Genomic DNA, 26,148 nt, shown 5'->3' with positions numbered 1-26,148 from the left:
CCTCTTCCCGGAGCGGTCACGCTCCAGCACACCTGTAGTTGGTTCTCCGATACTCGCGTAGCATAACACACCACTGGAGGAACATGGGCCCGGCCTGAAGTGGATACCAGACGAGGCTTTGATTTCAGCCTCCCTAGCCACATTGCACCCGGAGAGAGGCACTTTGCAGTTTTTTTTGGGGGGGGGTTCTGTGGAGGATGGATAGATCCGTACTCGTCTAGTTTCTAGTTTAGAATTCACAGTGAATGTCAATGACGGCTGAACAGGATTGTGTTTTATGCAACCAGGAGCCACGACAACCTGCGTGTGAAGCCTTGGCGAAAGCGACTAACATGTTGTTCCTCTAACGACCTATAGGTGTCTCACTGTGGATATTAGCATGTAGTTCCTCTGACAACCTATAGCTGTCTCACTGTAGAGACTAATGTGTAGTTCCTCTAACGACCTATAGGTGTCTCACTGTGGATATTAGCATGTAGTTCCTCTAACAACCTATAGCTGTCTCACTGTAGAGACTAATGTGTAGTTCCTCTAACGACCTATAGCTGTCTCACTGTAGAGACTAGCATGTAGTTCCTCTAATGACCTCTAGCTGTCTCACTGTAGGGACTAATGTCTAGTTCCTCTAACGACCTATAGCTGTCTCACTGTAGAGACTAATGTGTAGTTCCACTAGTCTCACTGTAGAGACTAGCATGTAGTTCCTCTAACGACCTATAGGAGTCACACTGTAGAGACTAGCATGTAGTTCCTCTAACGACCTATAGGTGTCTCACTGTAGAGACTAACGTGCAGTTTGTGTAAGTTTATACCAGGCGTACAGAGGTTAGGACAGGAGATACGTTGGAGAGCACATGTGCGGCAGAAACAGGACATGTTAGAGCATATGTCTTATTATGCCCTATTATCACAGCAAACATTCAAATACAAGATACACAGAAAAGTGTCCAGGCAAAAAAACGAAAGGCGGGAAGGGAGAATAAGCGAAAATAATAAAAAGACGATTGGAATTCTGTTCGTGTTCAGGGCTTATGTTTTAGAACAGAACCGCCGCTCCAAATATGGTAATCCCTGCCCGGGCTTCCTGGCTGGTGGAGCTGGCCTTGTCAGAGCAGGGCTCCTCTTTCATGTCCGTGGGTCGGACCGCGAGAGCCATGCTAAACTGGGCTAATCCCCTATACTTCTGGTACCTGCATGGCCAAGGACCTCGGGTGGGGACGCCAGGGAGGATAGAGGCGTTGGAGGACACAGAGGAGTGAGCTACGTCCGGCTCTAAATTCATTAGCACCAAGCGTTTTTCCCGGAGTGCTTAACGAGGAGGAAGGAGGGGGGGGAGGGGGGGGTGGTTCATTAGTAGATTACTTTGCCGAGTACACTGATTTTTCTCTTAAGATTTAACGATTTGGGGATTTTTTTGTTAATCACTCAAGTCTCACATTTCCTTTTTGATATATATTAGGGGAAACTCAATACATGGGAGTTACAATTTGATACTTTTTTCACTTCACTCCTGTTTAATCCCTCTAGAGATGTGTTAATCTCTAAACGCCTTACAAAAAACTCAGATAAAGGTGATAAATGATCCCGCTAACGCTAAGTAGTACGACTGGGGACACCGGGAATCTAACCTGGTTTTTCTAGGCACCCTAACCACTACTCCATACCACTCCCTCATTCCATTATTAAAAGCATGGTTTCCTATATTACTGGAGCACATGACTCATCTCTATATCACTGTGTTAGTGGTTAAAAGAGATTTTCCCCTCTCTATCTCTCGCTCAACCCCCCACGGTGCGCTGCAATCGGATCTGACATTCAGGGACATTGATCCGTCCATTTGCTTAACTCCACACTGCTGTTTGACCGCAGTCACTTTGTATTCACGCAAGGAAACTGCCATTTTGAGCCTGGCCCTGTTTAGCGATCTCCCCCTCCGCTGTTGAGGTGTCGACATCGCCGTGTCTCAGAGAGACAGGATCAGGTTTTGCGTTTCTCCAAAAAACCACCACAGGGGTCTCTAGAACTTAGAGCTAGGCTAACCCCCCTAAGCATAGCTCTACGTTCTAGAGACCCCCTGTCGAGGTGTCGGCGACGGAAGGCGTCTCTCATCAGTGGAGGAGACCGGATCCTGCTATGTGTTTCTCGAGAACGCAATTGCTTTCTGATCATTACAAATAATAGTGCAAAATGAGCATCTAAGAATAGAATATATACTGTGTCTCTTGCATCACAAAAAAGTATAAACAGGTAAGTAAGTGGTCTCAAAGAGTATTCTTTTTTTCTCTCTAATTTGGACTCGGCCTTGACTTGAACTCGAACCTCTTTGGACACGGACTTGGCAAGCCCTGGTCTTGGACTCGACAAATGTGGTCTTGACTACAGCTCTGCAAGATGGTAAGACCCATGGTGCCACCACAGAGGCAAATCAACCACCTTGCTTCGCCCGGTGTAACGAAACAAATTAACTCATCCCGACTGAGCAATGCCGATAAGTAGTGAACTCTCTCTCCAAAAACCACGAAGGAGGTCTCTAGAACGTAGAGCTAGGCATACCCCCCCTCAGGGGTACCGGCGCTCTGTGTCTCTGCGTGGCTCAGCATCTCGTTCCTCCTGTTATTGAAACGGCGAGCAGAACGAGCGAGACGGAGAGAGCAGCACATGGAGGCTGACTGCGCCGCTGCGTCTCCCTGCTCTGAGAGGTGACCGGCGGACTGCTTCTATCTGGTGGCCACGGCTCGGCCACAGAACTGATGCCGTTCATTAATTGATCGGGGGGGTCGCTATGAGCAACGGGCTCCGCTGTGATGGATGGGCTGCCGGTTCCAAACCCGCCGCCAGAGTGCTGTCTGGGTGCAACAAGGCCGTTCATAAAGCCGGCAAATGATGATAGCTGCTCCATCGATTCCCGGTTTATGCCCTGCATACCGCCAGCCCCCCTGCTCTTCCTCCTCCTCCTCTTCCTCCCCTGCCTTGCCTCGGTAAACACAGCCGCTGGAGCTGTTGACCCGCGCTGCCTCTCCCATTGATCATCGTGTTGGTTGCCGCAACGACCCCCACCCCCCCCGTTTGGCCGCCGAGGGCTTTGACGATGCCGTCACAACAAACTCGGTCGATGGAGGACAAGAGGGATGGAGGAGGAGAGGGAGGAGAGGGAGGGAGGAGAGGGAGGAGAGGGATGGAGGAGGAGAGGGAGGAGGAGAGGGAGGAGAGGGATGGAGGTCGATGGAGGAGAAGAGGGAGGAGAGGCAGGAGAGGGAGGAGAGGGAGGGAGGAGAGGGATGGAGTAGGAGAGGGAGGAGGAGAGGGATGGAGGAGGAGAGGGAGGATAGGGATGGAGGTTGATGGAGGAGAAGAGGGAGGAGAGGGAGGAGAGGGATGGAGTAGGAGAGGGAGGAGGAGAAGGATGGAGGTCAATGGAGGAGGAGAGGGAGGAGAGGGATGGAGGTTGATGGAGGAGGAGAGGGAGGGAGGAGAGGGAGGAGAGGGAGGGAGGAGGAGAGGGATGGAGGTCGATGGAGGAGAGGGATGGAGGTTGTGGGAGATTTAAAATATTGTCTGTGGCCGAGGATGGTATTAATGGTCGCCATTAATACCGTGGAGCGCACGCACGGCGGCATGTGTGACTGACGAGGAACACGACGAGGGTTGAACCGAGTGTTCAGGACGAGGCGGGGGTATTGATGATGGTTGGTGGCATCCTGGAGTCAAGTCGTGGCCAAAACAACTAAAATTAATAATATCCTTTCTTTCTGCGTTATGCGACTACGACTATTTCAACTAGTTGGTCCAAGAGGCTATTGTCGAATTCTATACACTAAAAGGTTAACTATTGAGTTAATTTACGTGTTATTTTATACCACAGACAAAATCCACCATTTCCTCCCATTAACACAACACGGGTTGGAAAGTGAGTTCCAGGGATCGACTCTTTCCACCGATGTCCCTGGTGTCTCGCTCTCGCTCTCTCTCTCTCTCTCTCTCTCTCTCTCTCTCACCTGTAACGCCGTAACGGCTTTGACACGCCCTGAGCTAAAGTGACGCGCTGTCAGAATCCCACGGTGTGAATCCTGCCAGACCGCATTACCTTATTTCCCTCACGCCCTTACTCTGTAGGCCTACCGCAAAGCCATTACTCTGAAGGCGCCCTAGATTCGAAAAGGGGGAAAAGCTGAGAGGCGAGGAATGCTGGAGGTTTAAATGGCACTAAACAGATGAAGAAGTGTTTGTGGCTTCCTCCCTCGCCCCTGAATGTTCCTCCTGAAGGATGGAGATCAGCAGCATGTTGCTCAGGAGGTAGAGCGGGTTGGCTGGTAACCAGAAGGTTGCTAGTTCAATCCCTGGCTCCTCCTAGCTGAGTGTTGAGGTGTCCCTGAGCATGACACCTCACCCTAACTCAGCGGTTCTCAAAGTGTGGGGCGCGCCCCACTGGTGGGGAACAGAGACGTGACAGGTGGGGCGCGACAAACGGGAGGAAATTTCACTGAAAACTCCACATTTCTTATGGTAGGAGTGAAAGCTTGACAGTAGGGCTGGGCGATATGGACCACAAGTCATATCTCGTATTTTCAAGCAGAATGTCGCTATAAGATATATACATGCTATAAAATAAGTGCTGTCGCCGCGCTCCAACTCGTCATTCTACATCGGGGGCGCCGCGTCGCTGTGCTCGTTAACCTGCCTGTAGGCCAGGGTGGCTAAACATTTTAAAATTAGTCAGTCAAAAACAGTCGGAGCAAGATGTGGCAAATACATGTTTCGCTCTGAAGGGGATTTTAAAAAGTGACGCGAGCGGAAGAGCGGAGGCTGGGGGGGGAGCGTGTGTGAGCCAGAGGCAGAGCGGGACGGAGAGAGAGGTGAGCAGAGCAGAGTCCTGCACGGCTCTCATGTTGCAAACCCGCACCCGTCCTTATACCCGCACAACTTAAAACCACATCCGACCTGAATATCAGATCCAGCACCGGAGAAGTCTCGCTCTCTTGCTGCGCGGGATGCACTGAGCAGGGGTGGCGAGGATAAATCTGTCAATCTGAGCGATATTGGGAAACGAACGACCGTGCTTCTCGCCACCGCGATCACACACCGACAGAGTCGTCTTTAGGTGTTGTAACCGAGCAGCAGCTTCGTCCCGATGCTGAGCCTCGTCACTGGAGTCCTCCCCGTCCCATAGCGTGTCCGCTGACACTCCAGCTCTCTTCTCGGCCGGGGGGGCGTTGCTCGCATATTTTGTAGACGTGTCACTAATAATGATTTTTTTTTTATTTGAAATAGGCCTACATTTGAACATTTTAAGCTTGCAGCTTTGCAGCCACTCATGCAGGTATAGGTCTCATGAGTTCAATTGCTCACCTGTCTTGCCAAATGCATTGCTCGTCTTTTTTTTTTTTTAACAGATTGCAAAGTGGCACTTTTATTTTCTCTTTTTCTGAACTTGGTACAAGTCATGACACAGCTGCACTTTTATTTTCTCTTGTTGTTGAACTTGCTGTTATTTGACGTTATTGAGTTAGAATTTAGATACAACATGATGTAACTTGATGTTACTTCAATAAATGTGGAGATGTTAAGCTTGCCGTATTTCGTTAGCGTTGTGTTGGGGCGATGGGGGCAGGTGGGGCTTGAACATCCCCCCTTGTCCAAAGTGGGGGGTGACCGAAAAAGTTTGAGAACCACTGCCCTAACTGCTCCCAACGAGCTGGTTATCCCCTTGCATCGTTGGCACCGCTGTGAATGTGTGTATGAATGGATGAATGTTAGGCAGTATTGTAAAGCGCTTTGAGTCACTGGTTAGAAAAAGCACTGTATAAATGCAGTCCGTACCATTTAGATCAGCAACAGCCTAATTTCTGCTGCTGCTTCTCACCAGGACTCTGTCCAGTCCTGTGTTCTGGGTTCTATGTTCTGTGTTCTGGGTCGGTTTGGTGCTAGCTTCTGTTAAACATTGTTCTGTTCTTTGGCCAGGCTTTCATACAATCAATCCCCAGAAGGACACCATCTTAAATGTGTGTAACTGTGCATATAATTAAGTAAAACGTTGATTAAACACTGCAAATCTGCGTTGATTAAAGATCCTTGCACAACAATGTTTTCCTAACGATAACGTCAATAATACTCCAGCCTTCGCCAGAATATTTCCGGAAAACTGGCATTTAATTTGTCACGGAACTCATAATAACGGCCATTCCATTCGCCTTAGGAACAAATAAATGCCATTAAGACCACTTGTTAAGTGCAAGTCAGACAGTGAATGATTCAACCCCTAAGGCCTTGCCATTAACACAGATTTTCAGTGTTTAATCAACATTTTACTTAATTTTACACACAGTTATGCACGTTTAAGATGGTGTCCTTCTGGGGACCTCAGCACTAATGCGACCGCAGGAATCCGGCACCCTGGTGTGCTTTCTATTACCATATGTTAATCTCCTATGAAGCCCCTCCCTGCTATTGTGTTGTCCCTCGCTCTGATCCCGGCCGGCCCGCGGAGGCCCGGGTTATTGGGGCTCGCTGTGCTGGAAGATTGCTTGTCTGTGAAAATCAGCGGTTGACAGCGACGAGCCATAAGGCAGAGGCTGCTCACCATCACTCCCGTCACTCCCCTGTCCCTCCCCTCTCACCTCACCCCACACTTCATTTTATTCTGACAGTGCTTTCTCTGCCTCCCTTCCAGGAGGGGGGGAGGGATGGAGGGAGGAGGGAGGGAGGGGGGAGGAGGGCGGAGAAGGGGGAGGGAGGTTTTATTTTTTTTCGTCTCCTCCCTACCAATTTCCAAATTGACCCTTCAAGGTCTAGTTTTTGCTGGGAAATGAAATTACATTTGTCCCCATTAGGGCCGGCGTGGGGATCCAGAAAGAGAAGGAAGAGGGAAAGTGGCGAGAGCAGCCCGGTAATAGAATTTCCATGCAAATTGGCGGGAAAAGGTTCAGGCCTCCTTGGTCGCTAGGGAGACGAGACTCACTCAGGGGTACATCTTGGGATGGGTGTCCACATATGTATATATATAAATCTATATCTATAAATCTATCTCTATGTATCTATATGTACACATCTATATCTCTATCTATCTCTATCCCTTTATATCAATGTGTCTATCTATCCCTATCTCTATATATCTATATCTCTCTATATATATAGTGTATATATCAAGTTTGTGTGTGTCTGTGCATGTGTGTGTATACGTGTTTGAAATAGTGCACGTGTGTATGTGTGTTTGTTTGCATGTGTGAATGTGTGTGTTTGGGTGTGATGGTTTGTGTATGTTTTATGGTGTGTGTATGTTTGTGTAGGTGTACGTATGTGTGTGTTTGAATGTGTGTATGCATGTGTGGGTGGGGGGGAGGGGGGAAGGTTTGGATGTGTGTGTGTGTGTGTGTGTGTATGTGCATGTGCAATTGTGTGTGTGTGTGTGTGTGTGTGTGTGCATGCGCATTTGTGTGTGTGTGTGTGTGTGTGTTTGTGTGCAATCGTGTGTGTGTGTGTGTGTGTGCGCATGTGTGTGTGTGTGTGTGTGTGTGCGTGCGTGCGTGAGCCATCTCTGTGTGATAACATTCCCCTGGTCGCTCTTCACTGCATCAGGACAGGTGAGAGGCAGTGGACTCGGATTAGCTTCCTGCATGTCGGAGATTTGCAGCACATTTAAAACATTAATTTGTTCTGCACAATGCTGGAGGAATGAATGCGTGGTACAGTGGCGGGAATGTGGACTTGTATATTCGTGTAAGCTGCTCGAACTAATTCCAATTCTGACTCGTGAGGCTTATTTCACTTCTCTCTTTTTCTCAGCTATTAACCATCGTCATGCAAAGAATTCAGTGTGTGCGTTGTGTGTGTGTGTGTGTGTGTGTGTGTGTGTGTGTGTGTGTGTGTGTGTGTGTGTGTGTGTGTGTGTGGGTGTCATGCTGCATGATGCAATGCATTTCCTTCTCCCTCCTACATTCCTGCATATCTCTCCGGGGATTAATTAACAACATTAACAAACAACTAAGTCAGACTTTACTTGACCCTAACTGTGTGGTCTAGACACTGCCAGGGTTCAGGGTTTGATTCCAACCGGAGCCAACGATGTTTGCACTGACACGGTAATGTAAGGCGCTTTGGAAAAAGCATCCAACAGATGCTATGTATATACAAGCAATTTGTTTGATGCACTTGTGGATGCATGTGTTTGTATGTCTGTGCACGTGTGCATGCGTGTACGTGTGTGTGTGTGTGTGTGCATACAAGCTTTCTCCTTGTGATAATATATATAAAATATATAATATAAATAATAAATAAACATATATGAAAATGACACAGAGAATCAGAAGCAGAAAAGCATTCACCCAAGTACTTATCTACAAGGACACACTGATTTCGGGATTTCATTCAGGATATAAATACAAATGGAGATACGATTTGGATTCAAAGGAGCTATATGTAACCAATGCACCACATGTCATCAGATTAAAGAAAGACGCTAAATCGAAATACCGGCTTCTCCGATGACAACGCTATAGCCGGCGTGTTCTCCTTTGAAACCTCCCTCTCGGGTCGGAGAGTTTGTTCTGGGTTTGTGTCATGATTCCCAAATCTGGGAATACCCCGGGTTGCCAGATCTGAAACAAATTGGCCCTCAAACGCAGCGTGCTGCAGCCATGAAAGCAAAGCAGACCAACTGTATTAACTGAGATGGTACCAGATTCTCCCCGACCTGAAAAGCCTTGTTTTCTTCAGTGAGAGCTCCCGAACAGAGCTGCGCTGAATCAGTGGTGAGAACATTGGGTGAGAGTTCCCTTCCCATAAGGCCTGCAAAAGTCTGTTCTTGTTGTATTCTTAGCTTAATGTTCATATCTGATTGCTATAGGCTAGTGTAGTGGTGATGGTTGTCTCATCCCAAAGGTACTGGGTTCGATCCCCAGTGTCCAAAGTCAACCCCTAGGCGTCCTGAAGCAAGATGGCTAACCATACTAAGACATCTTATTCACTGTTGGGTTGTCGATACACCAAGAGGCTGATGCTGCTCAGACACTCATGGTATAATTTCAAACACATCATCGCTCATTATAACGCTCATACACAACGATAGCACAAAAAAAAACATCACACAGTGGGGGTGGGTCGTTACCATGGGGATAACGCACCCCCCTCCTCCCTTTAAATCTCAGCCCAAAACATATATTTTTTTAATCTGGTAGTGTTGGAAGTCACACTGAGAAAGGGGCTTCAGTGTTCTGGCAGAATGCCTCGTTTGAGAGTGATTCATCAGGCATCGACGGAAAGCCTTGCATGTATATACCAGAGTTGTATAGGGCCAAGAAAATGTGCCGTTTAGTATATACACATTAAACAGACTAAACCATTATATTATAAAACCCACTTTTTCGCCCTGAAAGGGAGAGAGAGTGGGAGGGAGAGAGGGAGGGAGAGAGAGACAGAGACAAAGTGAGAGGTAGAGAGAGAGACAGAGAGGGAAAGGGAGAGAGAAAAGGAGTGACAGAGAGAGACAGAGAGAGAGAGAGAGGGTAGGAGAGTTTGAAGCCCAGTTTTAAGCCCAGTTCATACACACAACATCGTCCACCCCTTATGTGTGTGTGTGAGGCAGAGCCGTCCATGCAGGGCTGATGCCTAGGAGATGGGAGGCTGTGGGTGATATAGACCATGTTCCCTGTCTCACAACATGTTCCCTGTCTCACAACATATTCCCTATCTCTCAAAGGCTTGTGCTAATGAGGAGATGGATTAGTTGTTCAATTCTAATCCCGGTGAGTAGCCAGTGACTCAGTTGGATTGATTTTAACTCTATCTCCGTCTCTCTCTCTCTCTCTCTCTCTCTCTCTCTCTCTCTCTCTCTCTCTCTCTCTCTCTCTCTCTCTCTCTCTCTCTCTCTCTCTCTCTCTCTCTTTCTCTCTCCGTCTCTCTCTCTCGCTCTCTTTTTCTCCCTCTTGCGGTCTCTCCCTCGCTCCTCTGTCTGTCTGTCTCTTCTCTCCCTCTCCCCCTCTATCCCTCTCTCCCTCTGTCTCTCTCCTTCTCTCTTTCTCCCTCTCTGTCTCTTTGTCTCTCTCTCTCCCACTCTCTCCCTACCCTCCTTCCCTCCCTCTCTCCCTCTCTTCCTCTCTCCCTCTCTCTCTCTCTCTCTCTCTCTCTCTCTCTCTCTCTCTCTCTCTCGTGCGCATGCGTGAGCGTTTGTGGAGGTTGGAGTGTGGGGAATGTGTCGGAGAGCGACCGGTTACTTTCTATCTAAGGTTTGGTTTTACACACTTTTTTCCCACTTTTATTTTGCATTATTGTCACAAGCACGTTTGAGCACTGTTTAGAGGTTTTTTTTTTAAATACAAAAATATGGCAGCAGCCAGTGATAAGCTGGTTGTTTGTTGTGCCAAAAAATGAACACTGGTTTGAGAAATCTCTCCCGCCGGCATGGCGTTAAGGTGCCGGTCGGGCTGGAGTTTTCGGTGGAGGAGTGTGGGTTAGCGGCTGGTGAGGTGGTGGGCTTATAGTATTAAGGCATTGTCCAGAATGAATAGCGCGGTTGTTATGTTCCTAGACTCCATAGACAAAGTTAACATTCTTGTCGAACGAGGCATCGTTATGAGAAACACGCAAACTGCAGTTTTTCCGCTTAATAATCCCTCAAAAAAAGTCATTCTGTCTAATTTGCCTCCTTTTGTAAGCGATGACGCTTTAGAAAGGGAACTGTCCCGTCATGGGCAGCTTGTGTCGGCTATAAAGATGATGTCATCGGGTTGTAAATCGCCTAAACTAAAGCATGCTGTAGGATTCAGGAGATACGTGTATATGATCTTAAAAGAAGGTATTGATGATTTAAGTTTGGCAATGAGATTTAAGGTTGATGGCTTTGACCACCAGATTTATGCGACCACAGAAGCAATGAAATGCTTTGGATGTGGTCAAGCGGGTCACGCTGTCCGCAGCTGTCCGGATGATGCGGCCGCACGGCGGCTGGTGGCGCCGGGGCCGGTGGCACCGGAGCCGGTGGCGCGCAGGGCGCTGTGTGAGGGTAGTGTGCGGTGGAGGGTAGTGGGGTGACATTAGTCGTTGAAAATTTGGAAACGGAGCAGCAGGCTGAGATGGCAGAGAAAGATAAAAGCAATGCGCCTACTCGTTTTGAAATCGTGATTATTTCAAACAGTGTCTATCCCAAGTCAGGCGAGCAAACTCAAGAGTCTCAAAGCATTGCAGAAACAAGTCAGGTGGATATGACAGGGGATTCAGTTAATGAGGATCAAATAATGGTACAGGAGGATGGTACGCTTTTTAAAGTTCCACCTAATAAGAGAAAGCAGAAAAAAGATAATAGGAAAGGAGACAGGGATATAGTCTGGATCAAGTAAGAACGTTTTTGGAAAAAACTAAAGGCAAAAGGGACGTTGTTGTTGAAGATTTTTTTCCTAATTGTTTGCTGTTAATTGGCACTGTGAGGAAATGAATTAGACAGAGGGGAAGTGACGGTCTCTTAGAGACAGAGGTATATAGGCTAAGGAAACCGGTGCGAAAGCTGCAAAAAAATGAGGAAGATGAATGGCCAAGCAGTAAACAATAATCCACTGAGGGGATATAGGCCTACACTATTTATACGTTGCCTCTTGTTTTCCACATTTATCATGAGTAGTTTTAGGATTGCGTCTTTAAATCTAAACGGAGCAAGGGACGCAAAGAAAAGGAATTCGCTTTATGAAGTTCTGAAAATAAAACAAATTGCCATTGCTTTTACCCAAGAAACACACAGTAGCAAGGATATTGAGGTCGAATGGCAGAGAGAATGGGGTGGTCAGGTGGTTTTTAGCCATTTGAGTTCAGCATCAGGGGGAGTTGCAATACTTTTTTCAAGTTTGTTTTGTGACGGTTCCCTGTATATTGTGGTATAGTACTTTGTCATTGCACTCTTAGGTTCTTTGGTTATTGGTTATGGGTTGTTGTAGTTTGTTTTGTCCCTTATTCATTCTGTTGTCTATTTGTTTCTAGGACTGGGGAGCAGTGACATAATTGATTGGCAATTGGCGTACACCTGGGCCCAGGTGCCAACACCCTATAAAAGCCTGCTTCCCCAGTCCTTCCTCCCTTGCTGCTCTCTGTTAATTTCATTTCCTTTTCAGCTCCACAGCCATGCACACCTTTCAACACTTCTGTTGAAACAACACACACACATATAATCCACTCATGCCTACACACTACACACCACTGATTTACTGACTTCCACATCCCATATTTTGAATTATGATTTGAACACTTAACTTAGTTTATTTAATAAATACTTATTTTGTTTGGAAAACTGTTGTCTCCCATCGTTTTTGTTGTGTAGCTTGGCGCCCCTAGGCCAGGTGCATAACAGTTTTTTACCAATTTCCTTTCATTATCAAGAAGTTGTTAAAGGCCGACTCCTAAAAGTCACTGGAAAATATGAAAAAAACACGATAGTGTTTTAAAATGTCTACTCACCAGTTTTGCAGAGGGATAGATGTGTATTTCTAGATGAATTATCGAGCACCTTAGAAGGCTGCAATTCAACCGATTTTTTTAATAGGGGGTGATTTTAACTGCACCATTAGCGATTTGGACAGGAATCACATTGAACCACATCTACAGTCGAGAATTTTAAAGCGTATTGTTGAGAGCTATGATCTGGAGGATGTTTGGCGTTCTAAACACAGTACTAAAAGAGAGTATTCCTGGTCTCATTGCAGAGACAATTATTTATCCCTGGCGAGGCTTGACAGATTTTATTGTTATGGACATCACATCCCTTTTTTTAAGTCATGTATTATGTCACCAGTAGGCTTTTCAGATCACTTTATGGTAATTGGCACTGTTTTTATTAATGGGGTCAAACCTAAAAGCGCATACTGGCATTTTAATACAGAATTATTAAATGATGGGCATTTTAGGCAATGTTTTATTTATCTATGGAGCACCTGGAAGTTGGAGAAGGCCAAGTATATGTCTCTTCAACAATGGTGGGACATTAGCAAAATAAAAATACAACAATTTTGTAATCAGTACACTTTCAATGTAACTAAAGACACCCACAGTTCAATCAGAGATTTAGAGATAGATATTGTGGAGCTCCAAACAACATATGGATCCACAGGAGATCAAGCCAAGATGCAGGCACTCAAAGCTAAAAAAGCCAAGTTGGCGGATCTGCTGGGATGAGGGCACAGGGAGCTTTGATCCGGTCTAGGTTCCAGAACATTGCGGAGATGGATGCTCCATCAAGATTCTTTTTTAATTTAGAGAAAAAGAACAGACAGAGCCGTCTCATCCATTGTCTTCGATCTGGGGATGGATGCAAACTCACTGAAGCGTCTGATATCAGGAGAAGAGCGGCAGAGTTCTTCTCTCAATTATACACCTGTGAATACAGTGACAACCCAGATGGTCTAAACTTTTTTCTCAGTGGCTTACCTCAGGTATCTGTTCAAAAAAAAGCTGAAATGGGACAACCTATCACTCTGCAGGAGCTAACAGTTGCACTAGAAGGCATGAAAAATGGCAAAGCACCAGGGATTGATGGCATTCCAGTTGTGTTTTTCAAAGCCTTTTGGTCCATTCTGGGGGAAGACCTTCTGGCAGTTTTAAATGACAGTATGGAGAAAGGCTGTCTTCCTCTGAGTTGTAGGAGAGCTGTCCTATTACCTAAAAAAGGTGACCTCTGTGAGGTTAAAAACTGGCAGCCAGTAAGTCTACTGTGCACTGACTATAAGATCATCTCAAAAGCATTGGCAAATCGTCTGAGAGACGTGATGGATCAGGTTGTGCACATAGACCAGTCCTATTGTATCCCTGGCAGATCGATTCGAGATAACATTGCATTAATTCGGGACTATTTAGATATCTCAAACACACTGGATCTCCAGCTTGGTTTTATTTCCTTGGACCAAGAAAAGGCTTTTGACCGGGTGGAGCACCAATATCTCTGGAAAGTCTTAGAGGCTTTTGGTTTTCGGCATGATCAGGGTGCTCTACAGTAAGGTTGAAAGTGTACTGAAAGTCAACGGTGGGTTAAGCACTCCTTTTAACATTGGCAGGGGTATTCGACAGGGTTGTAATGTCTCGGGTATGCTTTACTCAATTGCAATTGAACCCTTACTAGGCTTAGGAAGGAGCTGAGAGGGGTCAGGGTAGCTGAGGGTATTGCTCCATTATTTCTCTCTGCATATGCAGTTGATGTTATTGTAGCTATTAGGGAGGATAGTGATGTTAAAACATTGACCCATATTGTGGAACTTTATGGAAAAATCTCATCATCAAAAGTAAATTGGGCAAAGAGTACTGCATTAATTGTAGGAAATTGGCAAGAGGAGAGACCAAAATTACCTGAAGGGCTTATATGGGCCACAAATGGCATCAAGTATCTCGGAGTTCACTTGGGGGATGAGTCAATGATCAAAAAGGAGTGGTGGAAAGAATGCAAGGCACTTGAAATGAAAAAGAAAAAGAAATGGAGATGGCTTTTACCCCGTATGTCATTTAGGGGGCGCACCATTATTGCAAACAATCTTGTGGCACCGGTTTTATGGCATCGACTCAGCATTTTAGACCCCCCAGCTGGTCTTTTAGCAAGGATTCAGGGCATTATTTTAGATTTCTTTTGGAACAAGTTGCACTGGATACCTATCAAAAGAAGAGGGAGGACAGGGTTTGGTTCACCTCGAAAGTAGGAAGGGAGCTTTTAAATTGGAGTTTTTAAAAAGTCTTCTTTATGGATCACCAGTTTTACCATGGAGACCAGTTGCAGAATTGATTTTAGGTCGAGTGGGGAATTTGAACTTTGGTAGGGAATTTTGTACTCTTGACTCATCTTTTTTCAATCTTAAATGTTTGCCACCTTTCTATGTGAGTGTTTTTAAAATGTGGAATATGATGGATATAACTGTTTTGGACTCAAATCCATCACTTAATTGGCTTTTAAGGGAGCCAATTCTAAAAGGAGCACGGTTGGAGATTCCCTGGCAACCTGGATCTCTAATCAGATGTGGTGTGGTGACAGTGAAAACATTTGTTCAACTGACTGGTGGGAATATAGCTGAGACCATGGCGCTGGCTGCCAAACTGGAGATCCATTCTATTCGCATGGAACAGCTTCTTGTAAGCCTTAGGAATACAATATCAGAAGAGGAACATAGACTACTTAAAGACTGGTGTAATGGACTGAAGATACCTGATCAGAATGACCCTTTTCCAAAATTGGGTATCAAGGCCAAACTAACAGACTCTGAGGTGCTGAGCCCTCTTCTGGAGGTCGGGAGTAAGGAGTGGATGGCACTGGACTGTATTAAAGGAAAACAGCTGTATAAAGTGTGTGTTAAAGCTGTGAACAAAGGAAAACTAAAGACTAGAAAGGATACACCATGGAGAGAACATTTTAGGGTCAAAGGACAGACAAAACCTGCTTGGGGCATGTTGTACAAGCCACCGTTGGCTAAAAACATTGGTGATGTTCATTGGCGAGTTCTACACGGGATAATTGCAGTGAATGCTTTTATATCTATTTTAAACCCTGCCGTTTCAGATAAATGCCCATTCTGTTCATGTAGAGAGACAATTTTTCACTGTTTTTTATATTGTTGTAGATTGACACCATTATTTACTCTGCTTAGTAGTTTGTTAAACTCCTTTGGAGAGAACTTTAGTGAGCAGCTTTTTATTTTTTGCCTTTCGTATGGTAAAATAAAAAAGAAAAAGGGCAGATTGATAAATTTTTTGTTTGGGCAAGCAAAAATGGCCATCTACTATAGTAGGAAACAAAAAGTAGAAAGTGGTCAGGCAAAAGAGTGTGTTGCAATTTTCAAGGGGTTGGTAAAAGCAAGGATTATAATAGAATTTAAGTATTATGAAAAAATGAATGATCTGGATTCTTTTAAAAACTTTTGGGATGATGATGGTGTTTTGTTTTCTTTTGTTGGGGGTGAGATCCATTTTTTACATGGTATAGGATAATATATATATATATGTATATTATAGAAGCTATTTTAGCTTTTGAAAAAAAGACCATTGTAAAGTAAGAAATGTTGCAATAAAGTTGTGTTAAAAAGTGGAACATCCACGATAAATATGTTCAACCAAACGTACATACACAATAAATCTCACCGAATGAGCTTAGGTGAACCAATAATTTCAGCCATCGCCTTGCTCCATATATAAATACATTTAAAGGTTCTCCCTGGTTATATCACCCATATGAATTAGCTTACAAAGCGCTTACATTATCGGCCCTGATTCATATTGCTTCATATTGCCTCCCCCGAATACCGCAGGAGAGAGCGGCCATGTTGTGGACCTCTTCCCTGATACCTCCCCCGTCCTCCCTCGAACCTCCCTCCCCCTCTCATCCATTAGCCCCTCCCCCCCTCCTCGGATCACTCTCTCTGCCCATCTTTATGGTTCTTAATTGAATGTTTTTTCAGATCTGTAAACAGAGAGGAGGTATGGCGGCGGGGCTGTGATGTATGGCCGCCCCGGTACCGCCGACGACACACCCCACAAACAGGGGGGCACAAGGGGTATGTGTTTGCGTGTGTGTTTGTGTGAGTGTGTGTGTGTGTGTGTGTGTGTGCATAAGTGTGCGTGTGCTTGTGTGTGCAGGCAGGCGTGTGTCGAGTATGTGTGTGTGCATTTGTGGGTGCGTGCGTGCCTGTGAGTGTGTGCATGTGTGCGTGCCTGTGTGTGTGTGGGAATGTGTGTGTGTGTGTGTGTGTGTGAGTATGTAGGTGCGTGCGCATCTGTGATTGCGTAGGTGCGTGCGTGTCTGTGTGAGTGTGTAGGTGCGTGCGTGTCTGTGTGAGTGTGTTGGTGTGTACGTGTCTGTGTGTAGGTGCATGCGTGCACATACGTGCATGTGTGTGTGCGTGCGCCCTCACACAAAGCCAGCGGGGGGAGGAGCTCCCGTTCCTCAGCAGTAGCTGCAGTGGCGGCGTCCGGATCAAGGTTAAAGCACCACCACTTCCCAGCATAATTGGCTTTCACAATATCTACGCATTACCAGCGATACGTAATCATTATGGGATGGGGGAGGGCCCCCCCGAGGCAGGTAGGGAGACGGAGGGGGGAGGGCAGAGGGGAGGGGGGCAGTGACAGCGGCTGAGTGATGAATTCATGCCCGCACGGCGTGCACAATTAAGCAAAGACGTGTTATTGTTGGAAGCCATTGCACGTGCGCCTCAGGGGTCGCCCATGCAGAGCGAATAAAACATGAAGACATAAGTGGCTGACAGGACGCACGCACACACACATGCACGCTCACACACACACACATACACGGCTGCCCGGGTTCTCCCCACGGTCATCTGGAAGTGCACTGGACCAATCACTCATCTGCTGACCTCAGCGAAAGTGTCTGATTGGACGGAGGAGCAGCCCTGCTCACTGCATGGTGAGGCTGGAGAAAATGGAGTTTCTATCTTGTGTGTGTTTCTATCTAGTGTTTATTAGGAAACGTCTGATTTAACCACAGGGGGGAAAACAGTGTGTGTGTGTGTGTGTAACAATGCATCTCAGCAATAGATAATTTATTAATTTAATTTACGATTATTTAACTGCTGCTGTTCTGCATGTATTATACTCTACTGGTAAACATACAACCTAAAGCAACGTTTCATAATCTTTGTATTTGCAATTAAATGTGGTTCTGTGAACATATATGTTAAAACCAAACAATTGTGTTTTCATACTTGCTCTTCCAGCCCCTGTGCATTTACAAATAAACTCCCTTAAAAACATAATCAATAATGCTGCCATGTTTTCCAAGTACATCTCTGAGGACAAATGCACTTCTGGTGTATTACAGTTTTATATTAAATAGTCATTCTTGCGTGAATATAAACCACTATGTAAAATTAATGTAAAATGGGATTCCATACTTGCATACTAATGGAAGTGCTCCCTGCTTAGAGTTGTTCCCATACTGATACCAGTATCAGAAATTCCTCCAATACTGCCTTAAATGCAGTATCGGGTATCGGCAAGTACGCAAGTCTATGCGCCGATCTGATACATGGGTCAAATCACATGAGTAGCTCCTTTACTACACAGGCAGAGAACATCACAAACACGTGGGGTGTTATGCTGCGTTCGTTAGCGGCCGGAGGTGGAAAGTCGGAATTGGAAACGTGTCTCCGACCTACGTGCTTCTGAGTTCCCAAGTCGGAAAAACATGGACGCTCAACAACAAGAATACAAATGTATTATTAGAATTAAAGATTATAAATGGAAATGATCCAGTTCTGAAAGAAAAATGTGTTGACATTAAGTGAAGCAACTATAAATGACTCATCGTAAGAGAACTCTTCAATAAAGACAAGTGCTATAAGTAGTTACAATGCTAGATGCTGTATCGGTATATATTCGCTATCAGCTGATACTCAAGTTCAGGAATCGGATTCGGTATCGGGAAGGAAAAAACGGTATCGGAACATCTCTATCCTTGCAACAAGTAAACCCACTCCAACAGCCTGTTGTTCAAACCCATTCTAATCCAGTCGGAACCTATTCCAGCGACGCCTCCTCAATGGGAGGACGTGTGGCCCCAGTGGCAGGTTGTCTGGTCCTGATGGGAGACGATCAGTGAGTGCAGGGGGCCCGCTGGGGGGGCCGCGATTGACTGTGCGTTTCATTAACATGATGAATGGCCCCTCTTAGGGCCATGCGATGCCACCGCCGCCTTCATCAACCTCGCCGCCTCAATGAGGGCCCCTCTCTCCTCTCTCTGCAGTCTCACCAGCCTCTCAGGGGCCCATTAGCCCCCGCCCCTCCGCCACTCCACCTCCGTCAGCCCAAACACTTGACTCTCACTCATCTTGGGACTTTATGCATTCAGTACGGAAAGGAAGAGGAGGAGGACGAGGAGGAGGAGGAGGAGGAGGGGGAGGAGGTGGAGAAGGGGGAGGCAGTGATGGAGGCAGAAGAGGAGGGGAAGTTGATGGAGACAGAAGAGGAGGAGGAGGAGGTGATGACGTAGATGGAAGAGGAGGAACGGGGACGTGGAGGGGGAGATGAGGAAGAGGAGGAGGTTATGCAGTGGGAGGCGGGGAGAAGGAGGAAGATGTGTATTCATGAGCACCGACACAGAATGCAGTAAAATGCTCCCCACACGGGCCGCCTCCCCCAAGATGAACATTATCCACTTTTTATTGTAGAGCGAAGTGTGTGTGTGCGTGTGTGTGTGTGTGTGTGTGAGTATCTGTGTGTGTGTGTGTGTGTGTGTGTGTGTGTGTGTGTGTGTGTGTGTGTGAGTATCTGTGTGTGTGTGTGTGTGTGTGTGTGTGAGAGAGAGACTACATGAGTGTGTATGTGTGTGTGTATGTGAGTATCTGTCTGTGTGTGTGTGTGTGTGTGTGTGTGTGAGAGAGAGACTACATGAGTGTGTATATGTGAGTATCTGTCTGTGTGTGTGTGTGTGTTTGTGTGAGTGCACGTATGTGAGAGAGAGTATGTGTGCGTGACAGAGAGTACGAGGGTGTCTGTCTGTCTGTCTGTCTGTCTGTCTGTCTGTCTGTCTGTCTGTCTGTCTGTCTGTCTGTCTGTCTGTCTGTCTGTCTGTCTGTCTGTGTGTGTGTGTGTGTGTGTGTGTGTGTGTGTGTGTGTGTGTGTGTGAGTATGTGTGCACCACTGGGTCTGTATGGTTCACACTGCTGCCACCAGGATCCCTCTCCCTGCTAAGTGGAATGTGCCTGGGCTGTTGAGTGTAGGTCTGACAGGACACGTGCCGTTTGGTGGACTCCTTTATTCAGAGCGCCTCACAACACCGAGAGAGCACATCGTCCCATCGCAGACGGACTGGAACCCCTGGCTCCAGCAGGGGTTCCAGTCCCGCTCCACCTGCTGAGACTCACATGAGCCACTGTGTAATTAGTTTGAATTGATTAATTCGATAGATGAAATCCTATTGTGACAGAAATGTTGCCCTGTGTAGAAGACAGCTAAGGGTTCCCTTTAGCAAGGCAGCTAATAACCCCATCGACAATCGAACCGGCAAGAGTTGCTGGTTCGGTCGCTGGTTGGATCCTCGGCTCATCCTAGTGTCGAGGTGCCCCTGAGTAGACCCACTCACACACCGCCGTCAGTGTATGAGTGTGTGATTGAATGGGTGAATGACTTGGTGAATGTTTGGGCAAATGAAAAATGAATGGATGAATGATTGGGAGTATGAATGGGTGAACGTGAGGAAATAAGTGTAAGGTGCTTTGAGTGAACACTGGTCAGAAAAGTGCTACAAGTGTAGAGCCCATCATTCTCACTTCCTGATCAAGGTTAATTGGTTAATTGACAAACTAATCAAATCAGTGGTGTGCGTTCAGCCACAGCGCCGTAGCCTACGATACCATACATCCTCAGCAGGGGAATGGAACCCCTAACCCTGGCAGTGTTAACGCCATGTTCCAGCGGTCCTGCTAGACAGAACCATTATGAACCAGAACCATTATTATTCAACAGATGGTCCCAGTAACACGGACCACCGCTCCCATCGACCACCGGGAGCAGGGAGTGGGGCTGCAGTACAAATCCCCTGCCCACCACCCCTTAACCCCCATTTAGCACACACACACACACACACACACACACACACACACACACACACACACACACACACACACACACACACACACACACACACACACACACACACACACACTCAACAGAGGGCTGTTTGTGGCATGGATACCCCAGCTACTGTTGCTGTTTACCAGGAAACCAAAACAAACACCACAGATATTTATTTTAATCTAGATTTAGTTATTTTCCTTTATTATGCTCGGCTTTATTTGCTAGAGCTCTTGTGGGTGGGTTAGAGAGAGAGAGAGACACACACAGAGAGACAGAGAGAGACAGAGACAGAGTGACAGAGAGAGAGAGACAGGGAGAGACAGAGACAGGGGGAGAAGGAGAGAGACAGGCAGAGACAGGAAGATACAGAGACAGCAAAAGTAACGCAAAGTGGATTTAAAGCCAAAGACCCAGTCCCTCAAAGACCTTCCCTCGGTAGAGTGGGCCAGATGGCTCTGGCCCCCCCCCCACCCCCCCCAACAGGAGTTCAGGAGTTACTCCATGTTAACACAACCCAACCGCAAACGGGACAATCGGGTTTCAGACCGTCGTCATCGTGCTCCAGTGTTGTGCTCGGCGGGAGCAGCCCTTGGCAGCCAGACAATAACCCATTCAGCGGGACTCACCGGCTGTGTAGAACCATCCAGAAACGCTTTCTGCGTGCGTCTGTGTATTCAAAATCGCTGGATCTCAACGCCGGGCTCAGTGTTATGGAAACTGTAAAACGATACAGCGACGCAATGTTTACCGTGCTCATCCTGGGAGATTTAAACAACCTACTTCGTGCTGCGTGAGAGGAGCCACGATGCGTCTCACTATCAGGGGCGTTTTCTATTCCCAGTCTAGACACATTTCAATGGGTTTGAAGAGTCAATTTGGCTTAGCTCCGTCTCGTCAGTGTGTCTCTAGAGGAGAGCGGCTGTAGACATTAAACCGTCTCAAAACCTGTCCTTGACGAACGAGCGACTCTGCCCTCAGATACCGTCGTATCGAGAGGCCATCCCAGACATGTCTACAGCGACAAGGCGCCTTTTAGAAACCGACGCCGTGAGCCCCGTCTGCTGTGATGTGCCTGCGTTGTTTGGAAGAGTGTAGAAAGATGAACTGCAGTGCATTTCAGAATCTAGAATAGACAATGTGTTTCTGTGTGTATTCTAATCCCTCACGATGCACTTGTCAGTATGTATCGCAACCTACACCGGGAGCTTAGTAGAGGCTAACACTTGAGATCTAAAAGAAAGACTATGTGAGAAAACGTAGAAAAGAATAACGCCTGAGATTTAAAAGGGCTGACTATCTGGGAGAAAACATAGAAAAGAATAACGCTTGAGATTTAAAAAGGATGACTATCTGAGAGAAAACAGAGAAAAGTTTCACATTAGATTTAAAAAGGAAGACTATCTGGGAGAAAACACAGCAAAGACTTACTTTAGATTTACTATCTGAGAGAAAACAGAGAAAAGTTTGGATAGCAGGATATTATTATCCCTACCATTACATATTAATTGTCATCATTGTACCTTTGCCAACGACGCATGATTTGAGGATAGAAAGAAAACTTCAGCAAACGGAGAGTGTGCCAGATATTACCACAGTTTGCCGCAGAGAAATCTAAATCTAACCCCGTTTGGAGTCTGAGCGATGGATCAAACTGGGTGGGGACGACTGCAGGGGAAGGCAGAGGAGCGGCATGTGGACAGCACAAGTGCTTCTCATTGATCCAGAGTGCTCTGACCCTGCTGGAGAGGTCTCAGACCCAGACGCTGTGGGTCCCGGGGACACCAGATGAACCACTCTTTATTTAAAGTGACAGTGTATACACAGTCATGTACACGTCCCAACAGCGTGTTTGAGCTGGAGAACGTCCTTTGGATTCTGAGCACACATGTGTGTGTCCTGAGACTCACAGTGTCTCCTAACCTATTGGTATTGATGTATTGATTAGCAACAATCAATATAATATGTTTAACAGGAATTCATATTTTAAATCTTCAACCTAGCAAAATGTTGTCCCTACTCCTCCTACTCTAAATGTATCAAGCTACGCCTTGTAACAAGTTACGCCTTGTTTGGAGTCACTTCACTTGAACAGACTAATGCCTCTCTCACTCTCTTTCTCTCTTCTCTCTTTCTGTCTCTCCCTCGCTCTCTCCCTGTCTCTGATTCTCCATCTTTGTCTCTGTCTCCGTCCCTCCCTCTCTCTCTCTCTCTCTCTCCCCCTCTCCCTCTCTCTCTCTCTCTCTCTCTCCGTCTCACTCCCTCTCTCCCTCTGTCTCCCTCTCTCTCTCCATCTCTCTCTCTCTCTCTCACTCTCTCCATCTCTCTCTCTCTCTCTCTCTCTCTCTCTCTCTCTCTCTCTCTCTCTCTCTCTCTCTCTCTCCCTCCACTATTGGATGAGGATGATAACACAGCATTGCTACAAATGGGCAGTCATAACATTAGGGGGCGCCTTTAAAGGACTTCATGAATATAAATGATGTTCAATTATTCAAATACGACCCATCGGAAGACAAGAGGAAGCCGAGCTCTGGGTGGAGATTAACAGCGAGCGCTCCTGTCCCGGGCCTCTCCGCCTCCGTACTCGCATCCTCCGTGAAGAGATCTCGCCGCAAGTCAAGAGCTACGCTACTACCCCTGTACATACACCGTCCGCCTGGGACGTGACGCCGACGAAGAGGACGATGATGATGATGATGATGATGATAGGTGGTGGGGGGGGGGGGGGCGCGGTCCCGTGTGACGCATGCGACTTCTCTTGTGTTAGCGTTAACCATGATTCAAATCGGGGGACACCCCTCAGCAATAAGGATGGAAATTTGCTCCAGCGTCGCTGGGTATGAGCGAGGCTACCGCTAGCCCCGCGGCAAAACGCGTCGGCGTGCGCGCTGGGAAACGGGGGGGCTTATAATGAAAACTTGGAAGTCCCATCGTTGTGGGCATGATATGTGAGTGTAATATTTAGCCATATTCCTGTAAGCCCCACAGCCAGTGGGTGTTGCGGTGCGGATGAAATGAGCGCGGTCCATTATGATTCCCCTCGTCGTGGGCACACAAGTGTCGACGAGGCTCCATTGTCGCGGCCCAAGATGCAACATTATGTTCTAAGCGGGGCTCTCTGCACACAGCGGCGCCCGTTATGTCATCACCGCTCGGTTCCGGTACAGTGGGAACCCGGGGTACTGTGTTGTGTGGGTTTGATGGGTTCTGTTCAGATGTTCCGTGACCTCTCCGCTCCTCCTGACCTGGCGGATCTGTTCCGGAACCCTCCTGATTGAACCGTTAAGAGGTGGCTGGCTCTGAGAGCTTTCATTGATTGTTGTGTGGACACGCCGGCCGTGGCTTCACAGGAAAAACAACAACACCACGGCTAGCCCTTGCTTTGATTCCCGAGCATGTCATCCTTGGAACGCCGCGTGCTTTGCCGTTCCCACTGCTCGCTGCGGTATTGATCGGAGCGCTGGCTTCAAACGACTCATTAACAAACATGTCTGCCGATGGATACAGGTACGAAACAAGGAAATGTTGTTTGTGGTGATGCCATCTCCATAAAAACAACATCTTTGAATGCTACAAGCCCATTACAGCGCATACCGTAGTCTATAAAACAGTGTCGATATAAAAACGACAAACAACAAAAACACAAAAACAATGTTTTGTGTAAATAATTTACGAGAATGTACTCCTACTTTCCAATCACCTTGGCACCAGCCACATCCGCAGCTTCTACGGGCCGGTGTGCAGACACTGGATGTAAATGCGCAGACATAAGCTTCCTTTACACCCCAGTCCTGTTAAATATTTGATCCTGATTGGGCCGTATAACCACCTCCGACCACAGCACTAATTCAGGCCGGGAGACGTCCAGGACTGGGTGCCAACGGGGTTAAAGTGGTGGAGGCCATCAAGGAGCAGATTGATGAACTTCCGGAGCCCATTCCCTGTCTGCGCTCCCGGCCAAGGGCCCCGCGCCCACACCCAGGGCCATGCCAGGGCCCATCCTTATTAATTAAAGTCTTTAGTGGGAGCGGAGGAACGTGGTTAAACGGGCACTGAACCCCAGGTGAACCGGAGCTCTTGAAGGGGGGAAGGGATGCCTGGTTCCCGCGTTCTAAGGGGGTCACTCCTGACATACAGGCTGACCTACAGGTTCTCCTGTTCCGAAGGAGTCTGACCTACAGGCTGATTCTCCTGTTCTAATGGTTCTGACCTACAGGCTGGTTCTCCTGTTGTAATGGTTCTGACCTACAGGCTGGTTCTCCTGTTCTAATGGTTCTGACCTACAGGCTGGTTCTCCTGTTGTAATGGTTCTGACCTACAGGCTGGTTCTCCTGTTCTAATGGTTCTGACCTACAGGCTGGTTCTCCTGTTGTAATGGTTCTGACCTACAGGCTGGTTCTCCTGTTCTAATGGTTCTGACCTACAGGCTGGTTGTCCTGTTCTAAGGGGGTCTGACCTACAGGCTGGTTCTCCTGTTCTGAAGCTCTCTGATTGATACTCCTTCAACCTGATTCAGCGAGACTGGCAGACCCACGAACATTGAGGTCATTAAGTTGGTCACTCGTAGGTTTGGGAGAATTTTGGGCGTTTTTATTGTTGCGACAAAAATGTAGTGACTTGTGAGGGAAGTTTTGTAACTTTCTTATTTTTAAATGTGCTGTAAAACTGCAGTCATAATTATGAATCATATTTCTAATTCGAACATTATTCTGTTTCGGATGCTTTAAATGCTCTTATACTGTGTAGCCAACGTTTTATCGTAAACGTTTTTTTACGATTCCAAACTTTTTTTATCGTAAACGTTTTTTACGATTCCAAACTTTTTTTATTGTAAACCTTTTTTCAGATTCCCAACTCTTTCTCTTTAACGGACCATTAAACCATTAAACCTCCCTGGTTCTTCCTCCGTGAATCCGTGAAGAACAAGTTCAAACCACCAACAGACCCCAAACTCACCATCCTCGCGGGACTTGTGGACGAAGGCGTCGACGCCGCTCTCGCCGTAGTTGCCCTCTGACACCACGGTGGACACGTAGTTCCAGCGCATGGCCTTCACGATGTCCATCATGGCCTGGGCCTGGTAGGTGTCCGGGGGCACCACCCGGGAGAAGAAGTCGTAGCGGGTGTTGTCGCTGAGCTCGGGGGCCGTGGAGGCGTAGCTCCTGGGGGATCTGGAGGAGGAGGAAGGGGAGGAGGAGGAGGAGGAGGAGGAAGGGGAGGAGGAGGAGGAGGAGGAAGGGGAGGAGGAGGAGGAGGAGGAGAAGCGTCAGTCAGTGGAATACAGAGCGTCAGTCACGCGCACACACTCCACACAACCACACACACTCTCACACAACCACACACACACTATCACTCTCACACACAGACACACACTCTCACACATATACACACACTCAGCACGCAGCACACACCAGCAAAATGAGAGAGAACAAACTCCTCGTTCCTTTGTCTCGCCCTCCCGTATAGAACCCTAGGAAGCAAATCCGATATATATATATATATATATATATATATATATATATATATATATATATATCCATCAAGTACCTGTCTATACAGTATGTGCATAAAGGAAAGGTTCGCCATTGAAGCACAGAAGGGGTTCTTCCAGTGAGA

At 47.0% G+C, this 26,148-nt stretch overlaps 1 protein-coding gene across 1 annotated transcript in view; it reads right to left on the bottom strand.

The window, feature by feature from the left end:
- LOC311339403 (metabotropic glutamate receptor 4-like) overlaps positions 1 to 25,600 on the bottom strand; it is a gene marked incomplete at both ends in the record, with an annotated part of 110,060 nt that extends 84,460 nt beyond the window's left edge. The window contains one exon of the mRNA XM_084464783.1: positions 25,489 to 25,600. Within this exon, the coding sequence (XP_084320909.1) occupies positions 25,489 to 25,600 (112 nt within the window). The remainder of the gene's footprint in view (positions 1 to 25,488) is intronic.
- Positions 25,601 to 26,148: the final 548 nt, after the last annotated feature.

This window comes from Micromesistius poutassou (assembly GCF_964030765.1).
Source record: "Micromesistius poutassou genome assembly, chromosome: 2".
Classification (NCBI taxonomy): domain Eukaryota; kingdom Metazoa; phylum Chordata; class Actinopteri; order Gadiformes; family Gadidae; genus Micromesistius; species Micromesistius poutassou.
The sequence above is the reverse complement of the archived record's forward strand: the minus strand, read 5'-3'. Positions and strand labels throughout refer to the sequence as shown.